The sequence below is a fragment of the Ornithorhynchus anatinus genome, chromosome 18, assembly GCF_004115215.2.
Source record: "Ornithorhynchus anatinus isolate Pmale09 chromosome 18, mOrnAna1.pri.v4, whole genome shotgun sequence".
Classification (NCBI taxonomy): domain Eukaryota; kingdom Metazoa; phylum Chordata; class Mammalia; order Monotremata; family Ornithorhynchidae; genus Ornithorhynchus; species Ornithorhynchus anatinus.
In genome coordinates this window covers 11,477,130-11,504,882 of record NC_041745.1, presented here as the reverse complement: position 1 = coordinate 11,504,882, position 27,753 = coordinate 11,477,130, and the positions used below count along the sequence as shown (strand labels likewise).

The window sequence follows — 27,753 nt, the reverse complement described above, 5'->3', positions numbered from 1 at the left end:
AAACGGGTATTTAATTCCCCTTTTACAGATGAGGAGACTGAGGCCCACAGAAGTTATGACTTGCCCAAGGTCACAGGCGGCAAAGTGGCGAAGCCGAGAATAGGACCCAGGTCTTCTGATTCCATCATAATTCATTCAATAGTATTTATTCAATAATATTTATTGAGCGCATATTATGTGCAGAGCACTGTACTAAGCGCTTGGAATGTACAAATCGGCAACAGATAGAGACGGTCCCTGCCCTTTGACGGGCTTACGGCATGGCATTAAGCCCTTACCGTGTGCCAAGCACTGTACTGAGCACTGATCTTTTCATTGTTTCCGTGATCATGTGATTGGTGACCAACTCAGTGAACCCACGTGTATGGTTGACTGAGAAGGAATTGGCAATTAGGCGACAACATTAATAATAATAATTGTGGTACTAAGTGCTTACTATGTGCCAAGCACTGTACTAAACCCTGAGATGGTTAGTCATTCAGTCCCTCAATTGCATTTATTGAGCACTTGTGTGCAGAGCACTGTACTGAGCACTTGGGAGAGTACAACGTAACAATAAACAGATACATTCTCTACGATCGTGAGCTTAAGGTCTACGGTGGAGGGAGGGAGACAGACGTTAATATCAATAAATTACAGATATGCACTGAAGTGCTGTGGGGCTGGGAGTTGGGGAACAGTAAAAGATACGATCAACCAGGTCGGACCCAGTCCCTGTCCCACATGGGGGCTCACAGCCTTTATTCCCATTTTACAGATAAGGGAACAGAGGCAAAGAGAAGTTAAGTAACTTGCCCAAGGTCATACAGCAGACGAGAGGTGGAGGTGGGATTAGAACCCAGATCCTCCTGACTTCCAGGCCTGTGCTCTATCCTCTGGGCCACGCTACTCCAATAGATGACAGAACTCGTGAGTTTATGTCCAGGATCGATCAATAGATCGTATTTCTCGAATGCATAATAGGATCCGGAACATTGTTCATTCTGTACACAGCCTGCGATCGAATGCTCCCGGCAGCTATACCTGGAGCTAAAGGGAACTTCATAAACGAGTCATAGGATTGTTTCCGTACGCCTGCAGAATACTGAATTATGAAGGAGTGTAAAACCCTTGGATAATTTGCTTGAAAATGCATTCACATTTGTCTTGATTGATGCTAATGCCGTCGTTAAGATCCCAGAGTTCCTGTTTCAGCCCCTCAGAGATATTCAATCAGTGGCGAAGTACAGAGAGCTCCAATCGTGTCGTCTGCTGAGCTTCTCCGGGTCCCGAATACGAATGATGGTTACATTTGGAATAAAAAGGAAAGATACCTTTGGAGTTTGGGTCTGGCCATAAATAAAAACTAAATTTTCAGAACACTGGCAAAATTTAAAATTCAGCACTTTTAGAGGAAGCGGGTTTAATTCATCTGCTTTAATGGAACCCGAACAACCTCTTATTTCAGGACACGATCCGTACACAAGTGACAGGTTCTTGCTCCAGTTAACCCTGTTTCATAATGTAGGTCACTTGATGCAAACACATTTTTCTTCTGAAACGCATTATAGTTTAGTTGTGCAACTATTCCACTGTTCTCTCCTAACTTTCTTTTCTCTTCCTTCGCTTTCTCCTTGGTCACTTCCCCAGCCCCATCAGATGAAACTTAACAGAGGATAATAATAATAATAATAATAATGTTGGTATTTGGTAAGCGCTTACTATGTGCAGAGCACTCTGCTAAGCGCTGGGTATACAGGGTAATCAGGTTGTCCCACGTGAAGCTCACAGTCTTAATCCCCATTTTACAGATGAGGGAACTGAGGCCCCGAGAAGTGAAGTGACTTGCCCACAGTCACACAGCTGACAAGTGGCCGAGCCGGGATTCGAACCCATCACCTCCGACTCCCAAGCCCGGGCTCTTTCCACTGAGCCACGCTGCTTCTCTAGGATACCCAAAGCTCCCATATGTAAAGAATATTCAGTTTTATGTGTGGTTTATTTGCAGCTTGCTTGTGATAGCTCAGGAAAGGCCATTACGCTTTCAGTAACATTTGTTTGATATTGATGATAAACTGTGGCATTTAAGCACATATATGTGCCAAGCGTTGGGGTCGATGCTGTTGGGTAATATGAGGTTTCTTTTGCTTTCCCTTTCTTTCTGAACCCCAGAATCTGAGTTTGGCATCTCCCCCCGCCCCCCACTTTATTCCCCAACGCCATGTTGGGGGAAGTTGGTAAGCTCCTTTGGACAAGGAGCGTGTCTATCAACTCTGATGTTTTGTATTCATTCAATCGTATTTATTGAGCGCTTACTACGTGCAGAGCACTGTACTAAATGCTTGGAAAGTACACTTTAGCAATAAAGAGAGACAATCCCTGCCTGTACTCTCCCGAGATCCTAGCACCAAGGTAAGTGCTCAATAAATGCCATTCAGTAAATGATGCAGATCTGCCCCAATGATACCCTGTGACCAGGACAAAGGAGTTAATTTGCATCTGTGAACCAAGTTGCTTAAAATCTCATTCCCAGTTTTTTAGTTTCATGGTATTTAAGTGCTTACTATGTGCCAGGCACTGTTCTAAGGGCCGGGATAGATACAGGCCAATCGGGTTGAACACAGTCCATGTCCCCAAGGGGTTCACGGTCTTAATCCCCATTTTACAGATGTGGTAACTGAGGCACAGAGAAGTGACATGATTTGCCCAAGGTCACACAGCAGACAAGTGACAGAGCCACGTTGAGAACCCGGGTCCTTCTGATTCCCAGGCCCGTGCTCTACCCAGTAGGCCACACTGCTTCATTCCTCGGCTTTTGGAATAAATATTAACACGCGAATCAAAGGAAATGAATGGAGGCATCATTACACGTGGCCAGAAGGATGAGTCTTAGAAGCAGGTTGTTTTATTTGGTTTTGATATCGTGGGTGAGAGAGGAGAGTCTGTTTCGGCCGAGGCCGCGCGATAAGCTCGGTTGGCCTGGGAGTCCGGTGGTGTTCGTAGAAGGACCGGGTTTGGCGGTGTAGCCTGGGGAAGCTGGGAGGAGTGTGTGAGGAAGGGTGAAGAGGGATCCAGGCAATGGGGAGTGAGGGAATAAGGTCAAGGTAATAATAATAATACTAATAATCGTGGTATTTAAGTGCTTACTGTGTGCCAGGCACTGTACTAAGCGCCGGGGTGGATATAAAGCAAACGAGATTGGACACAGTCCCTGTCCCACGTCGGACTCGCGTTCTCAATCCCCATTTTCCAGTTGAGGTGACTGAGGCCCAGAGGAGCGAAGTGACTCGCCCAAGGTCACACAGGCGGACGAGTGCCGGAGTCGGGATGGGAACCCGTGACCTTCTGACTCCCAGGCCCATGCTCTATTCACTACGCCGTGCTGCTTCTCATGGAAGGTCATGGAAGGAGTCTTGAAAGAGAGACGTGAGGGAGAAAGGACCGGGCAGAGAGGCGGGGACATCGAGAGAGGCAGGGAAAGTAGAAGGGTGAAGAAACAGGTGAAAGGTGGGGCTAGAAGGAATAGGACAGACAAGAACAGATGGGAAGGAAGGAAAACTGAAGGAGACGATCAGCAGGGGAAAGAGCCCACAGCTAAGTGAAAGGATTAATTAAGATTGGAGGAGCCGTCATGGGGAGAGGAGAGAACGGAAAGGGAGGAGGTGCATCGAAAACACGGTTTAAAGAGGTGAGCGGTGGAGGCGGGAGGTAGTGAAAAGTACAAAGCCAGGGAAGAGACACAGATGGGGGGTAATCGATCAGTGGTGGGGGTTTTTTTTTTTTTGGTGCTTACTGTGTGCGGAGCACTGTCCTCAGAACTTGGGAGAGTACAGTCCAGTAGAGATGGTGAGCACATTCTCGGCCCACAGAGACCTTGCCGTCTAGACTGTAAGCTCGCTGTGGGCAGGAATGTGACTGTCGGTTGTCACACTGTACTCTTCCAAGCCCTTAGTAGAGTGCTTCGCACACAGTAAGTACTCAAATACGACAGAATTTGGGTTGTACATAAACCCCATCCCACATGGGGCTCCCAGTCTAGGAGGGAGAACAGGTATTGAATCCCCATTTTACAGCTGAGAAAATGGAGGCCCAGCGAAGTGAAGTGACTTGCCCAGGGCCACCCAGCAGAGGCAGAAACAGAACGAATGACAGAATGAGGGAACGAATAGGGGACCACGAGACAGTACACTGTAGGGAAGGAGGGGCAGAACACAGAAAAACCTGAGAAGAGTCAGCAAGATTAGATGAGGAAGAGAAAAGAAGGGGAGAAAAGAGAGGTGGTTCTTTAGGCTTCCGAAGTATGAACGAGTGGCTCTTAATAAGCCACCTTAAACTGAGAAGTTTAATTCCAGTCACAGTTTTTATCTCCCAATTCCTTTAGCTTTTTCTTTTCCTTCCGCGGATTAGTTATGGGAGAGGAAGGTCAGGAGGAGTTAGAGATTAGAAGCCTCTGGACTGCACGCTCCTCGTGGGCAGGGAACTCGGTTATACTGTACTCACCCAAGCGCTTAATCCAGTGCCGTGTACACAGCAAGCACTCAATAAATCCACTCGATTGAGTGCTGAGTGATGTCCTGCTAAAGAACAGCAGTAGTGATAATATTAAGCGCTTACTCGGGGCAGGGCACTGCGCTAAGCGCCGGAAAAGAAGGCTCACATTAGAATTATGACTCGGTCCTTGAAGACGATGACAATAATGGCGTTTGTTCAACGCTCTGTCAGTCAGTGGTATTTATTGAGCATTTACCGGGTGGAGACCCCTGTACTAAGTGCTTGGGAGAGCACAATAGAACAGTAAACCCTGTGCTAAGCGCTGGGGTGGATACAAGTTAATCAGGTTGTGCCTAGACCCCATCCCACATGGGGCTCCCAGTCTAGGAGGGAGAACAGGTATTGAATCCCCATTTTACAGCTGAGAAACTGGAGGCACAGCAAAGTGGGGTGACTTGCCCGGTGCCACCCAGCAGAGAATTGGTGGAGCTGGGATTTTAGAACTCGGGTCCTCTCGCTCCCGGGCCCACGCTCGTTCTCTTCGGTCCCTACCCTGATTGAGTGCATCTGCAAGAATAATTACATAGCTGCTCCGGACTGTAATTTAGATTCATAATGGCAAGTTCTAATCGTGGCTTTCCTCGGCTCAGTTAACACGATCACTCTGAATTCCCTCGGGGCAGGGAACGTGTCTACCAACTCTGTCGTATTGCACTCTCCCAAGCTCTTAGTTCAGTGCTCCGCACACGGTAAGCGCCCGATAAATACCACTGACTGATGAAGTCAGGCGGGGAAAACAGATGGAATGAACTGGTACAACGGTTTATGCCAATTCATTCATTCAATCGTATTTATTGAGCACTTACTACGTGCAGAACACCGTACTAAGCACTTGGAATGTACAATTCGGCAACAGAGACAATCCCTGCCCGACAACGGACTCTACCGTGTCAACGCACACAACGCAATCCCCATTGTTTGGAGGTTCTGAGCCGAAAGCACGGTTCATCAGGTCTCCAAACCTGGATGACCTGGGAGGCAAAGAATGCACCAACATAGCAGTGGAACTCTATCTGTCGTGGCAGCAAGAATATTTATTAAGAGTCATAGATGTAGACACTGCAGATACTTCATTCGTCTCTAGCTTGTAAGCTAATTGTGGGCAAGAAACAGTCTACTGACTGCGTTGTACTCTTCCCAAGCAGTGTGGCTCAGTGGAAAGAGCACGGGCTTTGGAGTCAGAGGTCATGGGTTCGAATGCCGGCTCTGCCGCTCGTCAGCTGTGTGACTTTGGGCAAGTCAGTTAACTTCTCTGTGCCTCAGTTACCTCATCTGTAAAATGGGGATTAAGACTGTGAGTCCCACGTGGGACAACCTGATTCCCTTGTGTCTACCCCAGCGCTTAGAACTGTGCTCTGCACGTAGTAAGCGCTTAAATACTAACATTATTATTATTAGTGCTCTGCAAACAGTAAGCACGTGGCCTAGTGGCAAGAGCACGGGCATGGGATTCAGAAGCCGTGGGTTCTAATCCTGACTCTGCCACTTGTCTGCTGTTTGACCTTGGGCAGGTCGACTTAACTTCTCTATGCCTCAGTTACCTCTTCTGTAAAATGGGGATTAAGACTGAGACCCATGTGGGACAGGGAATGTGTCCAACTTGGTAATCATCTATTCATTCATTCATTGTGCTGTGCCCATAGTGAGCGCTCAATAAATACGATTGAATGAAGAGAAGCAGCGTGGCTCAGTGGAAACAGCATGGGGCTTCGGAGTCAGAGGTCATGGGTTCGGATCCCAGCTCGGCCACTTGTCAGTTGTGTGACCTTAGGCAAGTCACTTGACTTCTCTGTGCTTCAGTTACCTCATCTGTAAAAGGGGGATTAAGACTGTGAGCCTCACGTGGGACAACCTGATTACCCTGTATCTACCCAGGCGCTTAGAACAGTGCTCAGCACATAGTAAGCGCTTAACAAATACCAAAAAAAAAAAAAATGAATGAATAAATTGAGCTCTTAATGCTTGCGAAGCACCTTAATTGCTTGAAAGTACAGTTCAGCAACAGAGACAATCCCTCCCCAACGATAAGTTCACAGTCTAGAAGGGGGGAGGCAGACATAAAAATATCTACCCTAGTATTTAGAACCATGGCTGACACATGGTAAGCTCTTAACAAATACCATAATTATCTTCATCATTATTATTATTAATAATAATAACATGGATAGAGCACTGTAGTGAGTGCTGGGATAGAATACACAGGTGGAAATTAGATAAGGTACCTAGTCCCTCAAATTTAAGCACTTGCTAAGTCCCAAACACTGCACTAAGCATCACAGTAGATCTAAGAAAATCAGGTCAGGCACAGTCCCTGTCCTACATAAGGTTATGAGTCTAAATGGGAGGGAAGAAAAAGGGATCTCTCCATTTTTTCAGGTGAGGAAACTGAGGCATAAAGAAGTGAAGTAACTTGCCCAAGGCCCTCAACGGGCAAGTGAAGGAGCCGGGATTAGAACCCAGGTCTCCTGACCCTCCCCAGCCTCTCCTGACCCTCCCCAGGCCCACGTTTTTTCCACTAGGTCACGCTGCTTCCTTAACGCACATTTTCACTCAGTGTTTTGGAATGAGAGAAGTCTTTTTCTGCCAAAACGCTCTCTGGAAAGAGTACAATATCAGAAAAAAATGCTTGCCTAAAGCTCTGTGGCCTTGGTCCAGTTGTGTCAGTGCTGACGTGAGCTTTTCTCAAAGCGGAGTCCATCAAGAATGTAACCCCCGAGGTTAAAGGGTAGACAATTGTCAGGAAGTTGGGGAAGGGGCAGGAGAAGTAAGAGTTGAAGTAAGGACCAGGAAGAAGGAAGGCGACACTTGGGTTCTTCTTTCCATCTGGGCACATAAAATAAGAGAATCTGTGCTGTACTAAGGAGGGCTATTTTGTTCTCACCTCATGCAGCGTTCAAGTCTGGCCGTGTCCCATCCTGAAGGTAGCGTGTTCCACAGCCTGAACCATCTATTCTACAAGCTTGAAGTGGCGAGGTCGTTCTGACCAGTTTTGTTCTTGGTGTGCTCCAGGTGGCATTCCTAAAATATTGGCCTTTTGTGACTTAATTTGGAAGAAGTGGTGCAATTTGTGCTCTGGGCCTAATGCACCGAGATCTTTTCAGTCCCGGATGACTCATTAGGCAAATTTGCTGCCTCCCGAAAGAAATAGACTGGGGAATCGCCTGCATAGAGATGGTAGTTGGAAGCCATGGGATTGAATGAGTTCTCCGAGGGAGAGTGGGTGTAGAAAGAGAGTAAAAGGGGACCCGGAACTGAACCTTGAGGGGCTCCTGCAGTTGGTAGGTGGGAGGGAAAGGAGGAACCTGTGAAAGAGAAAAAGAATGAATGGCCAGAGAGATAGGAAGAGAACTAGGAGAAGACTTTGTCGGGGAAGCCAAGGTCGGGTGATGTTTCCCGGAGAAGGGGGTCGTCAACAATATTGAAGACAGCTGAGAGGTCAAGGAGGATTAGGGTGGAGTAGAGGCTGTTAGATCTGGCAAGAAGGAGATCACTGGTGACCTTTGGGAAGGCAGAGTCTGTGGAGTGAAGGGGACAGAAGCCAGATTGATGGAGATCAAGGAGAGAACTGGAGGAAAGTGGAGACAGTGGGTGGAGACACTTTGCTACATAGCGCTGGGATGGTGTCAAGGCCGTTAATTTGGTCATTAGTTTGGTAAATAGGGCATGGTGACATGAGAAGCTTAGATGCGGTGAAAAGATTGGAGATCTCTGTGGGGAAACAAGACAGAGTTGTGCAAACGGGGTGTGTGGGAGAGAAGGAGGGTGAGGAAGTTGTGGTCGGATGGAAGGATTTCAGAGTTGGTGAGGGAAGAGACTGTACAGTCACTAGAGATGACGAGAGTGACTGAGAGTCCAAGTTGGCAAGCGGGTGAGGTGGGGTGGAGCAGGAGGTCAGGGGAGTTGAGGAGGGATAGAAGGCAGGTGGCGGAAGGGTCATCGGGAACCATCCACGTGGATATTGAAGTTCCTAAGGATCAATGTAGGGATGGAGAAAGAGCGGAGGAACGTGAAAAAAATGGAAATGGTTCAAAAAGTGGGAAGTGGGGCCTGGGAGGCGGTAGATGACCATGACTAGCCCTTTCTCTCCCGCCTGGCTCCGGAGGATTCCTAAACCAGTCTGATTCCATTCTAAAGTGAGGGTGGAATTATTAGGCGAGCACCAGGGCGCTGATATTTTATTGGTTTCAGGTAGGTACATATCCCTATACTCTGACTCTGCCCTTCCCGTAAGCGTAATTTAACGTTTGTCAGCCAACATTACTGGATTGGACTCTCCCAAGCACTTAGCACTGTGTTCTGCGCACAGCAAGGACTCAATAAAACCCACTGATCGATGGATTCAGTCAGGTACCATTTGTGGCACAGCCTTTCATGGCATCAATCAATCCATGATATTTACTGAGCGCTTACTGGACGCCGAAGACCATACTAAGCGCTTAGGAGGGTACGATACAACAGAGTTGGAAGATCCCTGCCCACAAGGAGCTTACAGCTCAGAGGTGGATACAGATATTAAAATAATATCTTTCATCCTGAGGAGCTCTCTTGACTGCTATGCTATTTTAACAAGGATATGAAGGTGTTTTTAGAAAAGGATTCGGGTATATTTCTATTTTACTTGGCTGTGGGAATGAAAAAGATTGCGAGCCACAACCCTGCCTACATTTTTGGATTTTAGCCAAGCTTGGCAACGTTCAAACACTTAGTAAGTGCTCAATAAATACGATCGAATGCGTGGTCGCATATGCAGGATTGGATAAAAAGTTTCCACCTCTATGCTTCCTCGTGTTTGTTACCTTACCTGGACCTTCATTTCTTATCCCGGTTTAGATGGGATTGTTTAAAGGCAGGTTGGGAAGAAAGTGTCCCTGGAGATTTTTCATCCGGCGCTTTGCTTTTAGAAGCAATTAAACCCTTTTGTTTTAGAACCCTTAGTTCATTTAACGTAATAGCATTTAAGGGTCTGAAAACACTTATAAAAACCAGGTGAGGCCTGTCCAATTTGGTAAAAGCTTTTGGGGAATTAATGTGAAAGGTTTTGAAGAGGAAATAGTCTGTAGTGGCTGGAATTTGCCAGGGGAGTGAGCAGGTTTTGAAGGAAATGTTAGAATAATTATAATGATGGTTTTTGTTAAGCACTTACTGTGTGCCAAGGACTGTACTAAGTACACATCTACTAAGGTAGATATGGGAAAATTAGTTCGGACACAGTCCCTGTCCCATATGGGAACAAATAAATTCCTGAATATTAATCAGTGGTATTTATTGAGCACTTACTGTGTGCAGAGCACCGTACTAAGTGCTTGATCTAACCAGGACCTGGGGTTGGAATCCTCTGAATTCTCAATTTATCAATCATTAGTGTTTATTGAGTGCTTACTGGGCACTCTGCACTGTAGTAAGCGCTTTTGAAAGTATAATACGAAAGGGTAGACATGATCCCTGCCCACTAGGATCTTAGAGCCTACAAGGAGAAACAGACATTAAAATAAATTAGAGCAAGAGGAATAATAGAGTATAAAGATATGGATAGAAGTGCTGTGGGGTTGAAGTGAGTGTGACTTTGGGCAAGTCACTTCAGTTCTCTGTGCCTCGGTGCCCCCATCTGTAAAATGGGGATTTAGATTGTGGGCCCCATGAGGGACAGGGACTGTGTCCAAACCGATTATCTTGTATCTACTCCAGCACTTAGAACAGTGCCTGGCACCATAGTAAGTGCTTAACAAATACCATAAAAAGTGCTTATAGATTTAATTCTTCCCTAATACATGTTTTCATGAGCATTTGGCTGGAACACTAAGATGGGGATTAAGACTGTGAGACCCACGTGGGACAACCTGATTACTTTGTGTCTACCCCAGTGCTTAGAACAGTGCTTGGTACATAGTAAGTGCTTAACCAATGCCATTATGATTATTATTATTTTCATTATTAACACTTGTTGGCGTCTACCAACTCTGTCATGCCGTACACTTCCAAGCAAAGCCCATAGTAAGTGCTCAATAAGTTCAATGTTCAATATGATTGAACATGATGGCAGAATTAGGGAATGGTGCTCTAATAACACATAGCTCTCTGGATGCAATATGATCCAGTGTCTGAAAGCACTCCCTCCCACTTCATATCTAACAGCACAGGTCTTCATTTATTCATTCATTTTTTCAGTCATATTTATTGAGAGCCTACTGTGTGCTAAGCTCTTGGGAGAGTACAGTATAGCGATAAATTCCCTTCCCACAATGAGCTTACAGTATAGAGGGGGAGACAACGATGAATATAAATAAATGACAGACATGTACCTGTGCTGTGGGGCTCGGCAGAGGGTGAATAAAGGGAGCAAGTCAGGGCAACGCAGAAGAGAGTGGGAGAAGAGGAAATGGGGGTTTAGTCAAGGAAAGCCTCTTGGAGGAGATGAGCCTTCAATAAGGCTTTGAAGACGGAGAGGGTATTTGTGTGATCTGAGAAGGAAGGACGTTCCAGGCCAGAGGCAGAACGCGGGCAAGGGGTCGGTGCTGAGAAAGAGGAGATGGAGGCACAGTGAGAAGGTTAGAATTAGAGGAGAGAAGTGTGGAGGCTGGGTTGTAGTAGGAGAGCAGTGAGGTAGGAGGGGGCAAGGTGATTGAGTGCTTTAAAGCCAAGTGTGAGGAGTTTTTGTTTGTGGAGGCGGGTGGTGAGTCACTGGAGTTTCTTGAGGAATGGGGAAACATGTCCTGAATGTTTTTGTAGGAAAATGATCTGGCAGCAAAATGAAGTATGGATTTGGATTGGAGTGGGAGAGACGGGAGGCCGGGAGGTCAAGCAAGGAGGCTGATACGGTAATCTAGGTGGGAAAGAAAAAGCGACTGGGAGCAGTTAGAATGGAGAGGAGAGAGTGGATTTTAGCGATGTTGTGAAGGTGGAAATGACAGGATTTAGGAGAAAAGGATAGTGCCAAGCTTAAGGGCTTGCGAGACAAAAAGGATGGTGGTACCATCTACAGTGCTGGGAAAGTCAGGGGGAGGACAGGGTTTGGGTGGGAAGATAAGGACTTCTGTTTTGGATATGTTAAGCTTGAGGCGACGGGAGGACATCCAAGTAGAGATGTCTGGAAGGCAGGAGGAAATGTGAGGTCTTCCCATCTTCATTCGAGAGAGGACTTTCTGGGTTGTCGACTTCATATCAGTCAGTGGTATTTGCCGAGTGCTTACTGTGTGCAGAGCACTAGACTAAAAGCTTGGGAGAGCACAGTACAACAGAGCTGGTAGATAAATTCCCTGTTCGTATCAACCTGTCTCCATCCCCCGAAACTTTCGAAAACCAGACAGATTTTGGCGTCCCCTTCTCCCCAGCCCCCTGTGGATGCACAACATTTTGTCTGAGGGGCTGAGCCAAGCGAACCATGGCTCCAGGGGGTTGGGGTGATCGGCTTTTCTCCTGGATTTGGTTGCTTTGTCCATATCCTGACCAGAGGCAGCAGGCTTGGCTGCCTCTGCATTCATTTAGTTGTATTTATTGAGCGCTTACTGTGTGCACAGCACTACACTAAGCGCCTGGGAGAGTACAATATGACCGTGAACAGACACACTCTGCCCACAAGGAGCTTACAGTCTAGAGATGAGTTTACAGTCCAGATACGCACCTCTTCTCCAGGTAGCAGTTGGATCAGTGACGGTATTGGTTGAGCACCTACTGAGCTAAATACACTGTACTAAACACTTGAGAGGCAGCCTAGCCTAATGGAAAGAGCACAGGCCTGGGAGTTCCTCTAGACTGTAAACTCATTGTGGGCAAGGAATGTGTCTTTTTATTGTTATACTGGACTCTCCCAAGTGCTCAGTACAGTGCTCTGCACACAGTAAGTGCTCAATAAATACGGCTAAGACATTTGCCTGCTGGAAAACCTCATGCAAGTCACTTTTCCGAAGCAGCGTGGCTCAGTGGAAAGAGCACGGGCTTTGGAGTCAGGGCTCATGAGTTCGAATCCCGGCTCTGCCACTTGTCGGCTGTGTGACTGTGGGCAAGTCACTTAACTTCTCTGTGCCTCAGTTCCCTCATCTGTAAAATGGGGATTAAGACTGTGAGCCCCACGTGGGACAACCTGATTCCCCTATGTCTACCCCAGCGCTTAGAACAGTGCTCGGCACATAGTAAGCGCTTAACAAATACCAACGTTATTATCATTATTATTATTATCATCTGTAAAATGGAATTGAAATGCCTGTTCCCCCTCCACCTTAGACTGTGAGCCCCAAGTGGGGAAAGGACCCTGTCCATGCTCATTATCTTTATCTACTTTAGCACAGTACTCTGCACATAAGTAGTGAATAAGTACAATTAACCAATCAGTCGTATTTATTGAGCGCTTATTAAGTTCAGAGCACTGTACTAATAAGCGTTCAATAAATATGACTGATTGGTTTAAGCACTTGGGAGAGTACAATATAACAGAATTAGTAGATACGTTCCCTGCCCATAACGAGTTTACAGTCTATGCAATAGTCTTATATTTGGCAGCAATATTTGAAGAGCATCTGACATGAAAGATTGAATTCGGTTTCAGCTTTCAGGTCTCTGGTGGCTTGCATTTTCATCTGTGGCTGAATCACTTTCCCGCCAAGGTTGTTTGTTAGATAGGATTTGTTGCTGGTGACAATTGACAACTTAACTCCCTTTCGTTATCCGGCTGAACGGGATGAAGTATAACGAATCTCTTGCACCTTCAGGAATATATTACTCGTTACCAATTCTTTCATAGATTTTATTTTTTTTTTTTGACCTGTTTTCTTTTTCTGTCTTTGGACTCTTCCTGCCTATGAACAATGTTAATGCTGCTACTACTACTACTAATAACTGTGGTTTTTAAGTGCTTTCTATGCGCCAGACACTGTACTAAATGCTGGGTAGATAAAAGCCAATCAGGGTGGACACAGTCCCTGTCCCACATGGGGCTCATAGCCTTATTTTGCAGGGGAGGGAGCCGAGGCTCAGGGATGTAAAGTGACTTGCCCACGGTCACACAGCAGTCAAGCAGGAGAACAGGAATTAGAACCCAAGTCCTCTGACTCCCAAGCCTGTGCTCTTTCCACTAGGCCACGCTGTTTCTCTATTACTTTCCACATTATTATTACTTCCCTCATTAAGTCCTTGCGGTATGCCAAACAATGTACAAAGCATTGAGAGTAATTACGTGAAAATCCAATTGAGATTTCATCCCAGTGCACAATGAGCTCGCATTCTGAGGAGGACAGACCCATAGAACAATCAGAGTAGAATCCAGGTAACACAGAATAGGTTAAAATTCAGCAATGCAGAAAGATCAGCAGGAAAGTAGGTGGGTTAATCACTCTGTAAAGAAAGTGATCTTCAAGAAGCTCACCTTTCCAGACAAACCTGGAAGGCACCTGTAGAAAACTGACTGAATCGAGAAGCAGCGTGGCTCAGCGGAAAGAGCACGGGCTTGGGAGTCACTGTGAGCCCGATGTCGAACAACCTGTTTACCTTGTATCTCCCCCAGCCCTTAGAACAGTGCTTGGCACATAGTAAGCGCTTAACAAATACCATCATTATTAGGAAGATACGGGTGATGTCATTAGAGCAGCAACCTGGAATGCTCCTTTGCTGAGCCGGGAGGTGAAGGTTATTTGAGGAGAGAAGCCCAAGAGACGGATCGTTGCAATTTTAGCATTCCTTTAATTTTTTTACCACCACCTGGGCTTTCTTTAGTGTGATGTTTGGGGGCTCTGGGTCTTTGATTAATAGAGATGATTGTAATTTTTTCAATCTCATCTAGTGTTGGGGGCGGGGGCAACTAAGGTTGACAAATACCTTGTTAAATTGTAGTGTACAACCTCGGGTGGAAAAAAGAGGACTGCACAAAGCAAAGGAGGCTTTGCTCTTCGCGGTTCCCCGGGGGAAGGAAATTTGGCTTTTCCCTGTGCAGTTTGGAGTTGAAGCTGGAGGCAGCTGGCACCAATGGATTTTGGTGCAAATTGGGGATCCCCCGCCCCATCCCCAATCCCCCAATCTCCAAAACCAGAGAGAGAGAGAGAGAATATGAATGAATGAATATGTGTTTTTCAGTGACCTCCTAGGATGAGGATGATGACTGTAAACTAGTGGTGGGCAGGGAATGTGTCTGTTCATTGTTATGCTGTACTCTCCCAAGTGCTTAGTACAGTGCTCTGCAAACAGCACTCAATAAATCCTATGGAATGAATGATGACTGACAGTTTAAATGGGTAATTTAAAGAAGCATGGAAAGAGCCAGTGGAAAGAGCCGGGACCTGGGAGTCAGAAGACCCAATTTCTAATCCTGGCTCTGCTACATGTCTGCTCTGTGGCCTTGGACAAGTCACTTCATTTTTCTGGCCCTCAAATTCCTCATCTGTAAAATGGGGATTAAGACTATGAGCCCCAGATGGGACAGGGACTGTATCCTACCTGATTACCTCGTATCTACCCCGGCACTTAGAAAAGTGCCTGGTACGTAGTAAGAGCTTAAATACTACTCTTAATATCAATATTAGCATCATTATTATGATTCTCTCTGCCTCAGTTCTCCCTCCTATTTAGGCTGTGAGCTCTGTGCGGGACAAGTACTGTGTACAAACTCATTTATTAAGCAGCGTGGCTTGGATGGAGCACGGGCCTTGGAGTCAGAAGGACCTGGATTCTAATCCCAGCTTTATTCATTCATTCAATAGTATTTATTGAGCGCTTACTATGTGCTTCGACAAATGTCTGCTGTGTGACCTCGGTTGAGTCACTTAACTCACTTCCCTCATCTGTAAATGGGGACTGAGACTGTGAATCCCACATGGAACAAGGACTGTATCCAACCTGATCGGATTATATCCACCCCACTGCTTAGAACAGTGCTTGGCACATAGTAAGCACTTAAGTACCGTAATAATAATAATGATGATTACTTGTACCTTCCCCAAGGGCTTCGAACAGTGTGGGAAACATAGTGTTCAGTGAATCCCATAAAAAACTGTACATGGGGCTTTCCTTTTCCAAAGCACCTACTTCCACAGTACTTATCCCTGCTTGTCTTCAAAACATCCCTGTGAGATAGGTATTATCCCCATTTAACAGATGAGGAAACTGAGGCACTTGAACCCGTTTACACAGAAGGCCAGTGGCAAAGTTGGAATTCTCAGGCTCTTGCTCTTTGTGTTGTGTGCGTGTGCGTGTATGTATGTGTCTGCGGGGGCATGTATATAAGATGAATTCCTCATGTACACTCACCCACATACATATATATCATCATGTGTACAACTACATAATGAAAGTTGTCTTAGAATGCATTGTTATTTCTTTTTAAACAACCCCCCCCCCCACCCTCAATATTGAATTACAGTAATAATTTCAGGGAAGGTCTTATCTTCAAGTGATTAGATAACACTTTTTCTTCATAACACAGGATTCATTTCATGACTGCTTGTTCAGGAAATGTCAAAAGAGTGAATAATTATGCCTCATTTAAAAAGATGTAAAAGAATGTCATAGGCCATTTCCTGTATCTGATAATCACAAACAGACGCTACCTCTTCTCTGCCTCAAACTGAGCTGGCCAGTACCGTATTCCGACTTGTCTAGGTCTTGGTTTGCCTGTTCCTCTGGGGCTCCTCCACGCCTACAGTAAACACAAACTCATCAGGTCCTGCCTTCCTTTAAGGCAGAGAAGCAGCACGGCCTAGCGGGTAGAGCACGGGCCTGGGAGTCAGAAGGTCAGGGGTTCCAATCCTGGCTCCGCCACTTGTCTGCTGTGTGATCTTAGGCAAGTCACTTCACTCTTCTGGGCCTCAGTTACCTCACCTGGAAAATGGAGATTGAGAATGTGAGCCCCGTGTGCGGGACTGTGTCCAACCCGATTTGCTTGTAGCCCCCCCAGTGCTTAGTACGGTGCCTGACACGTAGTAAGCGCTAAGCAAGTACCACTATCATTGTAATTATTCCCACTTTGCCCACACTCTCCCTCTGGCTTGGAATTTCCTTCTCCTTCATATCTGACAATCTACTCCTCTCCCCACCTTCAAATCCCTCCTAAAAATCACATCTCCTCTAAGGGGCCTTCACTGAATAAACCCTTATTTACCTACTTCCTCTCCATTCTGCCTTCCTTCTCCCTCTCCCCTCTCCCTGTGCACTGGGTTCTCTATCCTTCGAACACTTGATAATCGCCCCATCCTCGGCCCCATAAGCACTTATGTACATATATGTAGTTTGTTTTAATATCTGACTCTTCCCCCCTCTGGACTGTCAGCTCCTTGTGGAGAGTAGAACATGTCTACCGACCCCGTTCTACTCTCCTAAGTGCTGAGTATTGTGCTCCGCACATGGTAAGTTCTCAATGAATACGACTGATGATTATGCACACAGTAAGTGCTCAATAAATACTGTCGATTGATGCACTGCAGTACAAAGTGACTTTCTAAACAGTGACCGCGAGAAGCCGTGCGGCCTAAAGCACAGGCCTGGGAGTCAAAGGTTGTGGGTTCTAATATACAACTTGCCCGCTCTGTGACCGTGGGAAGTCACTTAACCTTTTTGTCATCATCAATTCTATTATCATCAAGGGGATTTATTATCAGAAGCAGCGTGGCTCAGTGGAAGAAGCGCGGGTTTAGGAGTCAGAGGTCATGGGTTCTAATCCCGGCTCCGTCAGCTGTGTGACCTTGGGCAAGTCACTTAACTTCTAGGTGCCTCGGTTCCCTCATCTGTAAAATGGGGATGAAGACTGTGAGCCTCATGTGGGACAATCTGATCACCCTGTATCTACCCCACTGCTTAGAACAGTGCTCGGCAAATAGTAAGCGCTTAACAAATACCAACGTCATTATTATTATTATTACTTATTCTTTATCTTGTTTCAGCTAAATATAGGGCAAAATGATTTCCTTAAAACTTCCGCTTCTGACCCTGATTTAACTGCTGTCCTTTTCTTCCTATGACATCTTCAAAGAACGCCCGGATGTCAAACTGACCCTAATCAATCAATCAAGATATCGGTGGGATTTATTGAGCGCAGTGAGCAGAATACTGTACTAAGTGCTTGGGAGAGCACGTTACGACAGAGGTTGTAGACAGGTGCCCTGCCCACAATGAGGTTAAGAGCACAGGCTTAGGAGTCAGAGGTCATGGGTTCTAATCCCGGCTCCGCCTCTTGTCAGCTGTGTGACTTTGGGCAAGTCACTTAACTTCTCTGTGCCTCAGTTACCTCATCTGGAAAATGGGGATTAAGACTGTGAGCCCCACGTGGGACCTGATTACCCCGTATCTACCCCAGCGCTTAGAACAGTGCTCGGCACATAGTAAGCGCTTAACAAATACCAACATTATTATGAGGTTACAGTCTGGGGTGGGGGGCGGACATTATTATAAATAATGGATGCCTCCTAAAGTGCTGTGAGGCCAAGGGCAGCGTGTTTATCTTTCAATCCTATTTATCGAGAGTTTACCGTGTGCAGAGCACTGTACTAAGCGGTTGGAAGAGTACAATACGACAGAGTTTAGACACGTGCCCTGCCCACGGCGAGCTTCCAGTCTAGACAGACATCGTAGTTGTCTTATGCTGCCGAGTCGCCTCGGACGCATAGCGACACCATGGACACAACTCTCCCGGAACACCCCACCTCCCTCGGCGATCATTCCAGTAATGCATCCCACAGAGTTTTCTTGGTAAAAATCTGGAAGTGGTTCACCGTTGCCTCCTTCCGTGCAGTCAACTTGACTCTCTGCCCTCGACTCTCTCCCCTGCCACTGCTGCCCAGCCTGGGTGAGTTTTGACTTGTAGCAGATTGCCTGCCACTGGCCAAGCTAGGAATGGAATGGACGGGGCTCTGCTTGACGCTCCCTCCCGTAGCCGAGACTGGCAGAGGACTGGAAACTCTCCAGGTGCGACCCTGAGAAGATAGGCAGACATTACTAGGAATGAATAAATAAATTACGGCCTGTGGATATAAGTGCCGTGGGGCTGAGGGTGGGGTGGATACCAAGGGCCCGGAGGGTGCGGATCCCTACTGAAAAGCGCTTGCTCGCCCTGACAGGAAGTTGAAGAAGGAGCTCCTGGAGGCCAAGCGGAGCGGCGGGAAGTGGCAGCAGGAGAGCGACCGGATCTGCGTTCACTGTCAGAGGAACCTGGGCTTGGTCTTCGACCGGGGGGCCCCCTGCCAGGCATGTACCCTCCGCGTCTGTAGCGGCTGCCGGATCGTGGGCCTCGATGGCAGCTGGAAGTGCTCCGTCTGCGCCAGGATGGCGTAAGTCCCCCTCGCCGCGGCCAGTCGGGCGCTTAGAACGGTGCTTGGCACCTAGTAAGCGCTTAACAAATACCATCATTATTGTTTATTGAGCGCTTACTGTGTGCATTCCAGTTCATACTTCACTCTGATGCCCGCGTCGTTTTCCCTCAGAAGCGATCAGTCCATGTCTTGCCCACCCCTCAAGAAACTTCGGCGGTTGCCCTTCCACCTCGGCATCAAACCAAAACCTCCTCACCATCGGCTTTAAAGCACTTAATCATCTTGGTACCTCCTACCTCAACTCAGACCACACACTTGGTTCCTCTAATGCTAACCTTCTCACTGTGCCTCGATCTCATCTGTCTCACCGCTGACCTCTCACCCACATCCTACTTCTGGCCTGGAACGCCCTCCCTCCTCATATCAGACAGATTATTGCTCTGCCACACTTCAAAACCTTATTAAAGTCACATCTCCTCCAAGAAGCCTTCCCTGACTAAGTTCTCCTCTCCTCTTCTCCACCTCCCTTCTGTGCCACTCTTACTCGCTTCTTCATTCATCCTCCCATCCCCACAGCACGTATGTATGTATCTGTATATATGTATAATTGATTTAATTATTCATCCATTCATTTATATTAGTATCTGTCTCCCCCTCTAGACTGTGAGCTCGTTGTGGGCAGGAACGTGTCTGTTGTTATATTGTTCTCTCCCAAGCACTTAGTACGGTGCTTTGCCCAAAGTAAATGCTCCAAAAATACGATTGAATGAAGAAATGAATTTGACTCCTTGGAGGCAGGGATCGTATCTACCAACTCTATGGGACTGGATTCTCCCAAGTGCTTAGTTCAGTGCCCCGCACCCAATAAGCGCTCAATAAATACGTTCGATGGATTGCAGACAGTCTCTGAGAGGTAGGGGGTGGTTTGCCTTTGGCTGACAAGATGAATGGAAGAGGCAGATCAGTGGGTTTGATGGGCTGTACTGATTCATCTTGATGCAATAATGGTATTGATAATAGTATTCATTAAGCACCTTTTGCACACAGAAAGCGCTCAGTAAATACCACTGATAGGGTGGGAGAGAGAAGACTGAGCATGTTCTTCAGGTGGATTAACCATGGGGCTAATTAGAGTCGATTAATTCAACCGCCTCTCCAGCTCCACGTTGTTCTTTGCACGGAGAGCCTTAATTCACCCAAAACCCAAGAACCGTAAAAAAGAAGGAAAATGTATTAACTGCCTTTCTTTATATAATGTTCAATATTCTGCCCATTTTTAAACCCCAGTTTATTCAAAATATGTAAATGCCAGGAAGATTTTCTCTTGTTTTTGTAGGGTGTATGGGAGCAGTGTCCCGGTGTCATGGTTAAATATAGAGGTGATTAAAAATACTGAGTAGAACCTGGCTAAGTAGTCAGTTAAAAAGAAAAAAGAGGGGCTCAGGAAAGCAAATACAGTTGTGTGATTTTCAAAATTTATAGTGCTGTGGCTAAAACGTACCTGAAGCTTTTAATGTACCTACATGTATACATTTATATATGTGTACACTATATAGGCTTATCCATATCTGCAAACGCAGTTGCATCAACTGTGTGGTTTAGATCACGGACCTGGGAGTCAAAAGCATCTGGGTTCTAATACCATTTCTGCCAGTTGCCTGTTGAGCCACCTTGGGCAAGTCACTTCACTGCTCTGTACCTCAGTTATCCCACCAGTAAAATGGGATTAAGACTATGAGCCCCATGGGAAGTGAACTTTGTCCAACCTGATTAGCTTGTATCTACCCCGGTGCTTAGTACAGCATAGAGTCAGTGCTTAAAAAATGCCATCAAAAGAAAAATGTGAACGTAGAAAGACCAAAGCAAGCACGCATCAAGTTTTGAAGAGAGGAAAGGGATACGGGGCTCCCAGCAGAGAGATTGTCAGTCTGACAACATCCTAAGCCCCTTAAGGAGGGATGTTTTCTTACAGGAAAAACGATCCGACCAGCAATTTTCCTGAACAAACTGCTTTTGCCCATTCCAGTTAAATCGGGATAAAGAAAACTGTAAAGAATTGCAAATCCTCTCTTTGAAAGACCAGCAGCTTCTGTGAAGAACTAAGTCAGTTTTCCCCATGCAGAGTCATTTAATTACCTGGGTTGAGAGTGGCCTGGCTTTTTTTTTATTGAAAAAGGGCACGTAGTCGGGGAATGGCAATTGATTTGAATGGTGCCCTATTTTGATTAACTGGTAATGAGGTTTTCTGCTACTAATGCATCAAACGGCCTGGCAGATACCCTGGATGATGTATGTCCTTTTTTTTTTTTTTTTTTGGTCAAACAACTTGATTAAATTAAGAAAAAAGACCCAATAGAGGCCATACCTGTACTGCTGCAGGGCTATCAGGTTCACGGGGTCTAATCCCGGCTCCGCCGTTTGTCTGCTGGGTGACCTTGGGCAAGACACTTGACTCCTCTGTTTCTCAGTTACCTCATCTTTAAAATAGAGATTGAGACTGTGAGCCCCCCATGGAACAAGGACTGTGTCCAACTTGATTTGCTTGTATCCACCCCAGCACTTAGTCCAGGGCCTGGCACATAGTAAGCACCGAGCAAGTACCGGTAAAAAAAAATGGTAGTGGAGGAAGGGACTTCTCAGCCATTCTTGTAGGCAGGGAATGCATCTATTTATTGTTATATTGGACTCTCCCAAGCACTTAGTACAGTGCTTTGCACAGAGTAAGTGCTCAACAAATATGATCGAAGGAATGAATGATTCTGGGAGGTCTGGGCCCAGAGAAGGCTTGGGCTGTGATACCTCGAAGGTTCCAGAGTACAGAGGGGAATCAGAGTTGTGATCCCAGAGAGGGTTAGGGTACCCAGGATAATGAAAATAATAATAATAATAATGGTATTTAAGCTCTTACTATGTGCCAAGGACTGTTCTAAGCACTGGGGTAGATACGAGTTAATCAGGTTGTCCCTCATGGGGCTCACAGTCCTAATCTCTATTTTACAGATGAGGGAACTGAGGCAAAGAGAAGTTGTGACTTGCCCAAGGTCACACCGCCGACAAGTGGCGGAGCGGGGATTAGAATCCAGGTCTTTCTGACTCTCAGGCCCATGCTCCATCCATTAGGCCATGCTCCTTTTCCTTGTGCAGTGGGGCTGAAGGTGGGATGAAGTAAGGGGTTACAAATCCTAGTGCAACGGTGACGCAGAAGGGAGAGGGGGTAGGGGAAATGAGGGCTTAGTTGGGAATGGCCTCTCGAAAGACATGAGGTTTTAATCAATCATTCAACCTTATTTATTAAGCACTTACAATGTGCAGAGCACTTTACTAAGCACTTGGGAGAGCACAATGCACTCCCAATGACTTGGTGGATACCTTCCTGGTCTTAAAGCTTCAAAGGTGGGGAGAGTGATTGTAAAAATGGGGAAAACCATACTTGGGAGTTATGGTTTTATTGACGGTCATAGCATCTGTGTTTGGGTGTGGTTTCAAAGATGAATAGGAGTTGATTAGCAGTGACTAGCAATCACTGCGTATTAGCCCCGGCAAACCGAATTAAGACAGTTGTTATCCATGGGACCTGTCTCTGGCTACCTCTTGCACCCTTGGTCTTCCCGGTATCTTTATTCAGAAAGAACGGACCCGTCTGCTACTATGTCTCACCTAGTTGGTCTCTTTGCTTGTTTTTCATCAGCTTCATTAAGTATGTATATCCAGGACATCGCTAAAGCACATCTGCTTTTGCCTTGCTTCAGCTGGGAAGTTAAGCAAAGCCCACAATGAAGACTTCCAACACTCATACCGAGAGCTTAAAGCATTTTCCTCGCTACTGAAAAAGGCTTTTTTGGGAAAGACAAGAGGGCTTTTTTCATATATTTCTAAATTAGTACAAGCAGTGTGTCGCAACATTTATTAGAACATACATTTGAAATTCTAGCCCCGACTTAGGAGAAGCTGTGATGAATCAGAGAATGACTCATCCTCGGCAATGACAACCAACAGCCTGGTTTTCCTATTCATTGGAGCAGTTGATGTAGCAGGGGGAGGTTGTTGAAGACAGAGTGTAGGAAGTCTTTTTGAGAGAGACTCCCATTCCCTAATTTTGCCAGGCTTTGGAAACTGGTTTGTTTTTTGGTTGGTGGTTTTTTTTTAATTTTGGTCGTATTTTTATGGTATTTGTTAAGCGCTTACTATGTGCCAAGCGCTGGGAGAAATACAAGGTTACCAGGTTGTCCCAGGTGGGGCTCACAGTCTTAATCCCCGTTTTATGGATGAGGTAACTGAGGCACAGAGAAGTTGAGACTTGGACAAAGTCACACAGCTGACGAGTGACGAGCCGGGATTGGAACCCACCACCTCTGACTCCCAAGTCCGTGCTCTTTCCTCAGGTGGCAGAGCGGGAATTAGAACCCAGATCCTCTAACACCCAGGCGCAGGCCCTTTCCACTAGGCCATGCTGCTTTTCAACTATTTGAAGTTGTCCAGGTTTTAGTCTCATCCCCCAGCCACGGATAATGATCTACCTGATTTTTCTTTTTTAATGATATTTCTTAGACGCTTACTATGAATCATGCCCTGTTCTAAGTGCTGGGATAGGTGCAAGTTTATCAGGTTGGACACAGTTCCTTGTCCCTCATAGGACTCACAGCCTAAGTAGGAGGGAGTAGGATTTAACCCTCATTTTACAATCGAGGAAACTGAGGCACAGAGAAGTTGTCTCACCCAAGGTCACAAAGCAAGCAATGACAGAGCCGGGATTAGAACTCAGTACATCTGACTCCCAGGCCCATGCTCTCTCCACTAGGCCATGCTCCTTCTTTTGTTGCTTAGAGTTTATAAATTCCATCCATGAAGATGATTGTGTTTACACATATTTCTGTGGTGTTAATTTGTTTTTTTGCTCTGAGGTTTGATCCTGGTGGCCCTATTATAAGACCCTTTCGTAGGGCTCTGTATTCTAGTGCCACGCTTTGGACAAACGAGGACCTGAGAGTAAAAGGAAAAAATATAAGAAGCAAAGCATTGGCAGTGACTCGGTCCAAAAGGAATCATCAGTTGTGCGGAACCGTTACTAGACAGAAGTCAAGCAGAGCCTCTCTGTATTTCTGGCTTGTTTCTGGCTTGTTTGTCTGAGGCATAGTGAAGTGACTTGCCCGAGGTCACACAGCAGACAAGTGACAGAGTCGGAATTAGAACCCAGGTCCTCTGGCTCCCAAGGCCTGTGCTCGACCCACTAGATCACTATTCTCTAAATATGGCAAGTAAGAGAGGCTGATGGGCTTACTCAAGGAAGCAGATATTTCTTCTATGGTTGGTCTAGGTTTTGTGTCCCTTCAGATTGCTGGACTTTATCATTCCTCTGCTAGCCTCTTTTTCTCTAGAACTTAATCCCACATTGGCACGAGACACTTTCACAGTTTTTCAAAAGACAAGCTGGACTGAGAGTGGACTGAATTAAAAAGAAAAAATAGTGTAGACTTCAGTGAGATCTGAATTTGACGGAGCTCCTCGGTTGATTGGAGGGTATTCCAGGTGCAAGCTTTTAAGATGATCTTGCTCTCCTTCGGGCCGCTGGTGAATATAGAATGCTTGCTGATTCTGTAAAATGTTGGTAATTATTTGCATATTATCTTGCCGGTGCACTTGCGTCGAATCTCCAGTCAGCGTGTCATAGTTTCAATGTGACTAATTCAAGGATTTGGGGATTTGGGCCCCTGCTGTCAACCTGTTGAAATGGAAAGTTTTGCAGGCATCGGGATGCATATTGGAGCCCTAGTCTGGTCAATTGAAAGAGTCGAAACAGAAGATAAACTCTCATGATTTCCATTAGCTTCCTTGTTGCACACCTGAGGGGCGGAAGGGTTGGGCGGGGGGACCTGCCGTGGACTCGATCAATCAGCAGTATTTACTGAGCACTTTCTATGTGCAGAGCAACTGTACTAAGCACTTGGGAGAGGACAATAAAACAGAATAGAGGAAGATTGGCCCAATTTTTCCCTGCAGTAAATCTAAGAACACCACGAATATCTATGAGGTCATTATTACCACATGTGAAATTAAAATCCACACCTAGAATTCTGGAGTCGTAAGACTTAGCGGAGAGCGACAATAGTAATTCGAGTAGCCTCCTGGAAATACATCTGAATTCAACATTTGGTTCCTGGGACAAAAGACGGACCAGATTCTTAATCTAATCATTTTTTTTAGCAAATTTTGGTAATGTGAAGCTAGGTCAAATGCAGGAATTTTTTTTCTCCTTCCTCGTCCACATAATTAAGATACATTTCGCTATACCTTTTTAGAACCTCTGTCCTTCTGACTACCAGGCCCGTGCTTTACCCGCCACGCCGTGCTGCTAATGAATTTCACTGATTGGTTGATTGGATTCTCTCCCCTGCCTGTTTAGTCAGCTCCGGATTGTAACGGGTGAGTGGTTTTTGGAAGAAAAAGCAAAGCGCTTCAAACAAGCCAACGTCCTGGGTACGGATGTGGTCAGACAGTCCATCCTACGAAGGAGCCCAGGTAATTCACATATTGAAAATTCCTGGTGATGACTTGATTTCAATCAAATATATTTATTGAGTGCTTACCGTGTGCAAAACACTGTATTAAGCGCTTGGGAGAGTCCAATCTAACAGATTTAGTAGACAAATTCCGTGCCCATAGGCGCTTGTAGGTCGATAAGGACAGTCCTGACTAAGCCCTCCTTTCCTTTTCTCCCACTCTCTTCTGCATCGCCCTGATTTGCTCCTTTTATTCTTCCCCCCTCCCAGCCCCACAGCACTTATGTACATATCTATAATTTATTTATATTAATGTCTGTCTCCCCCTCTAGACTGTAAGCTCCCTGTGAACAGGGAATGTCTCTGTTATATTGTTATATTTTCCCAAGCACTTAGTACAGTGCTCCGCACACAGTCAGTGCTCAAATGCAATTGACTAAGGCAGACTTTGCTATAATGTGCATAAAGCGCCGTGGGACTTCAGATTTTCAACATTTCTAAGATGAATTGGTCCACAGCTTTTCCTATATGATTCAATACCTGAGAACATAAAATGCCATCAACTTTCAGCCTCAGATTTCTTCCTGTTCCAGAACACCGTATTAAGTGCTTGGGCGAGTACAATATAATAATATAACAGAGTTGGTAGGCACATTCCCTGACCACAGTGAATTTACAATCTAGAGGAGACAGACATAGAAATAAAGAAACTAGCGATACGTACATCAGTGATTGTGGGGCTGAGGGAGAGTTGAATAAAGGGAGCTAATCAGGGCGACGTATAAAGGAGTGGGAGAAGACGAAATGAGGGCTTAGTCCAGAGAAGGCCTCTTGGAAGGGATGTGCCTTCAGTAAGGCTTTTAAGGTGGAGAGAGTCATCGTCAGTCGGACGTGAAGAGGGCAGACATTACGGGCCAGAAGCGGGATGTGGGCGAGAGGTCGGCGATGAGATAGATGAGATCGAGGTACGGTGAGTAGGTTGGCTTTAGGGGAGTGCTTACGTACCGTAATTATTGTCATCATCATTAAGATGATTATCATCTCCGTGCTGCTCTTTCAGTCCGGCTTCTCCGGGAGAAGGGAAGCACTCAACGGCTCTACAGTCGTGCCTGGGAAATATCCGTTTATGAAAAGAGCAGCTTCTGCCAGAGGGAAAAAAACCCCTTGCCAGTTGTAATACGCATCCTTGGTTTAAGGTTGACCTAACTCATCCACACCGAGTGCTTGGGCCTCACCCTAAGTCTTCACCCTCTCATGTCTCCCTTCTATTGCACCTGACTTCCCCCATGCCCAGAGGAAGCTGAAGGAGGAAAGGGCAAAGGTCAAGTCTCTCAGCATGCCCAGGAGAGACCAGAGACTCCAGCCTCTTCCGGCCAGAGACCCGCTCAGGACGGATTCAGGAGGAAAGGGTAAGCGGTGACCTTTTCAAACCAATATCTCTCTTCACCTCCAGCTAGCCGCCAAACCTCCGTCTTCTCCTTCTTCAGAGGGGCCTCGCTTCAGTGCTCTAAATAGGACTCTGGACACTGACACGCCTTCTGTTTTGGCTTCCAATAGTCTCCAAGGAAATGCTCTCCATCACTAAATAAGTAATAGCAAAGGCAAATACTGAATTTCTTTACTCCTCTAAAAAAAATAATAATAATGGTCCTTGTTAAGCACTTACTATGTGCTGACTACTATTCTAAGCGCTGGGCTAGATACAAGTTAATCGGGTTGGACACGGTCCCTGCCCCACGTGGGGCTCACAGTCTCGATCCCATTTTACGGATGAGGGGAGTGAAGTGACTCACCCAAGGTCACACGGCAGATGTGTGGGAGTCAGGTCCTTCTGACTCCCAGGGTCGTGCTCTAACCACTAAGCACGTGGCTCCCCTGCTCCTTCTGCCCAGCCCAGGGAAGGAAAAATCATTTCATTTGGTTTTTATTTGCAATTTGACAAAGACGATGTTTAATAATCGGGTAAAAACTCGTTCGTATGTTACTTAAGTTTCAGGACAATGATTCCTCAAGGAAAAGGATGGTTAGTCGGAAAGGCGGCTGGACTAATCAGGCCCCAGCTCATCTCTCTGCTCCCCTCTCTCCATTCCACTTTCTTTCTTTCCCTTTAAAAATGACACTGTATTTCTTCCTCTCTTCCATTTAATCCTGACCTCATTTAGAACATTAGCCATTGCTCTGCATTTTCTGCATTGAAGAGCAGCATGGTCTAGTGGGTAGATCTTGGACCTTGGAGGCAGAAGGACTTGGGTTCTAATCTAGACCCAGCCGCTTGTCTGCTGTGTGACCTTGGGCAAATCACTTCTGAGTTCTGTGGGCCTCAATTCCCTCATCTGTAAAATGGGGATTCAGAGTGTGAGCCCCAGTGGGACAGGGACCGTGTCTATGCCGATTAGCTTGTATCTACCCCCAGTACAGGGTCTGGTACACAGTAAGCACTGAATTGAACAAAAAACATAAAAAAACAAATTCTCTGAATTGATTTTCAGTGAATTTGGAACTTC

The 27,753-nt window shown here is 46.1% G+C and overlaps 1 protein-coding gene across 7 annotated transcripts in view; it reads left to right on the top strand.

The window, feature by feature from the left end:
- SYTL5 (synaptotagmin like 5) overlaps positions 1-27,753 on the top strand; it is a 63,258-nt gene that overhangs the window by 2,022 nt on the left and 33,483 nt on the right. For 6 of the 7 annotated variants that reach the window (XM_039914712.1, XM_029083025.2, XM_039914710.1 and 3 more), the window contains exons 2-4: positions 18,561-18,770; positions 25,153-25,268; positions 26,544-26,658. In XM_039914712.1, coding sequence (XP_039770646.1) covers positions 18,561-18,770; positions 25,153-25,268; positions 26,544-26,658 — 441 coding nt within the window. The remainder of the gene's footprint in view (positions 1-18,560; positions 18,771-25,152; positions 25,269-26,543; positions 26,659-27,753) is intronic. The other variant, XM_039914711.1, reaches the window with a different exon arrangement.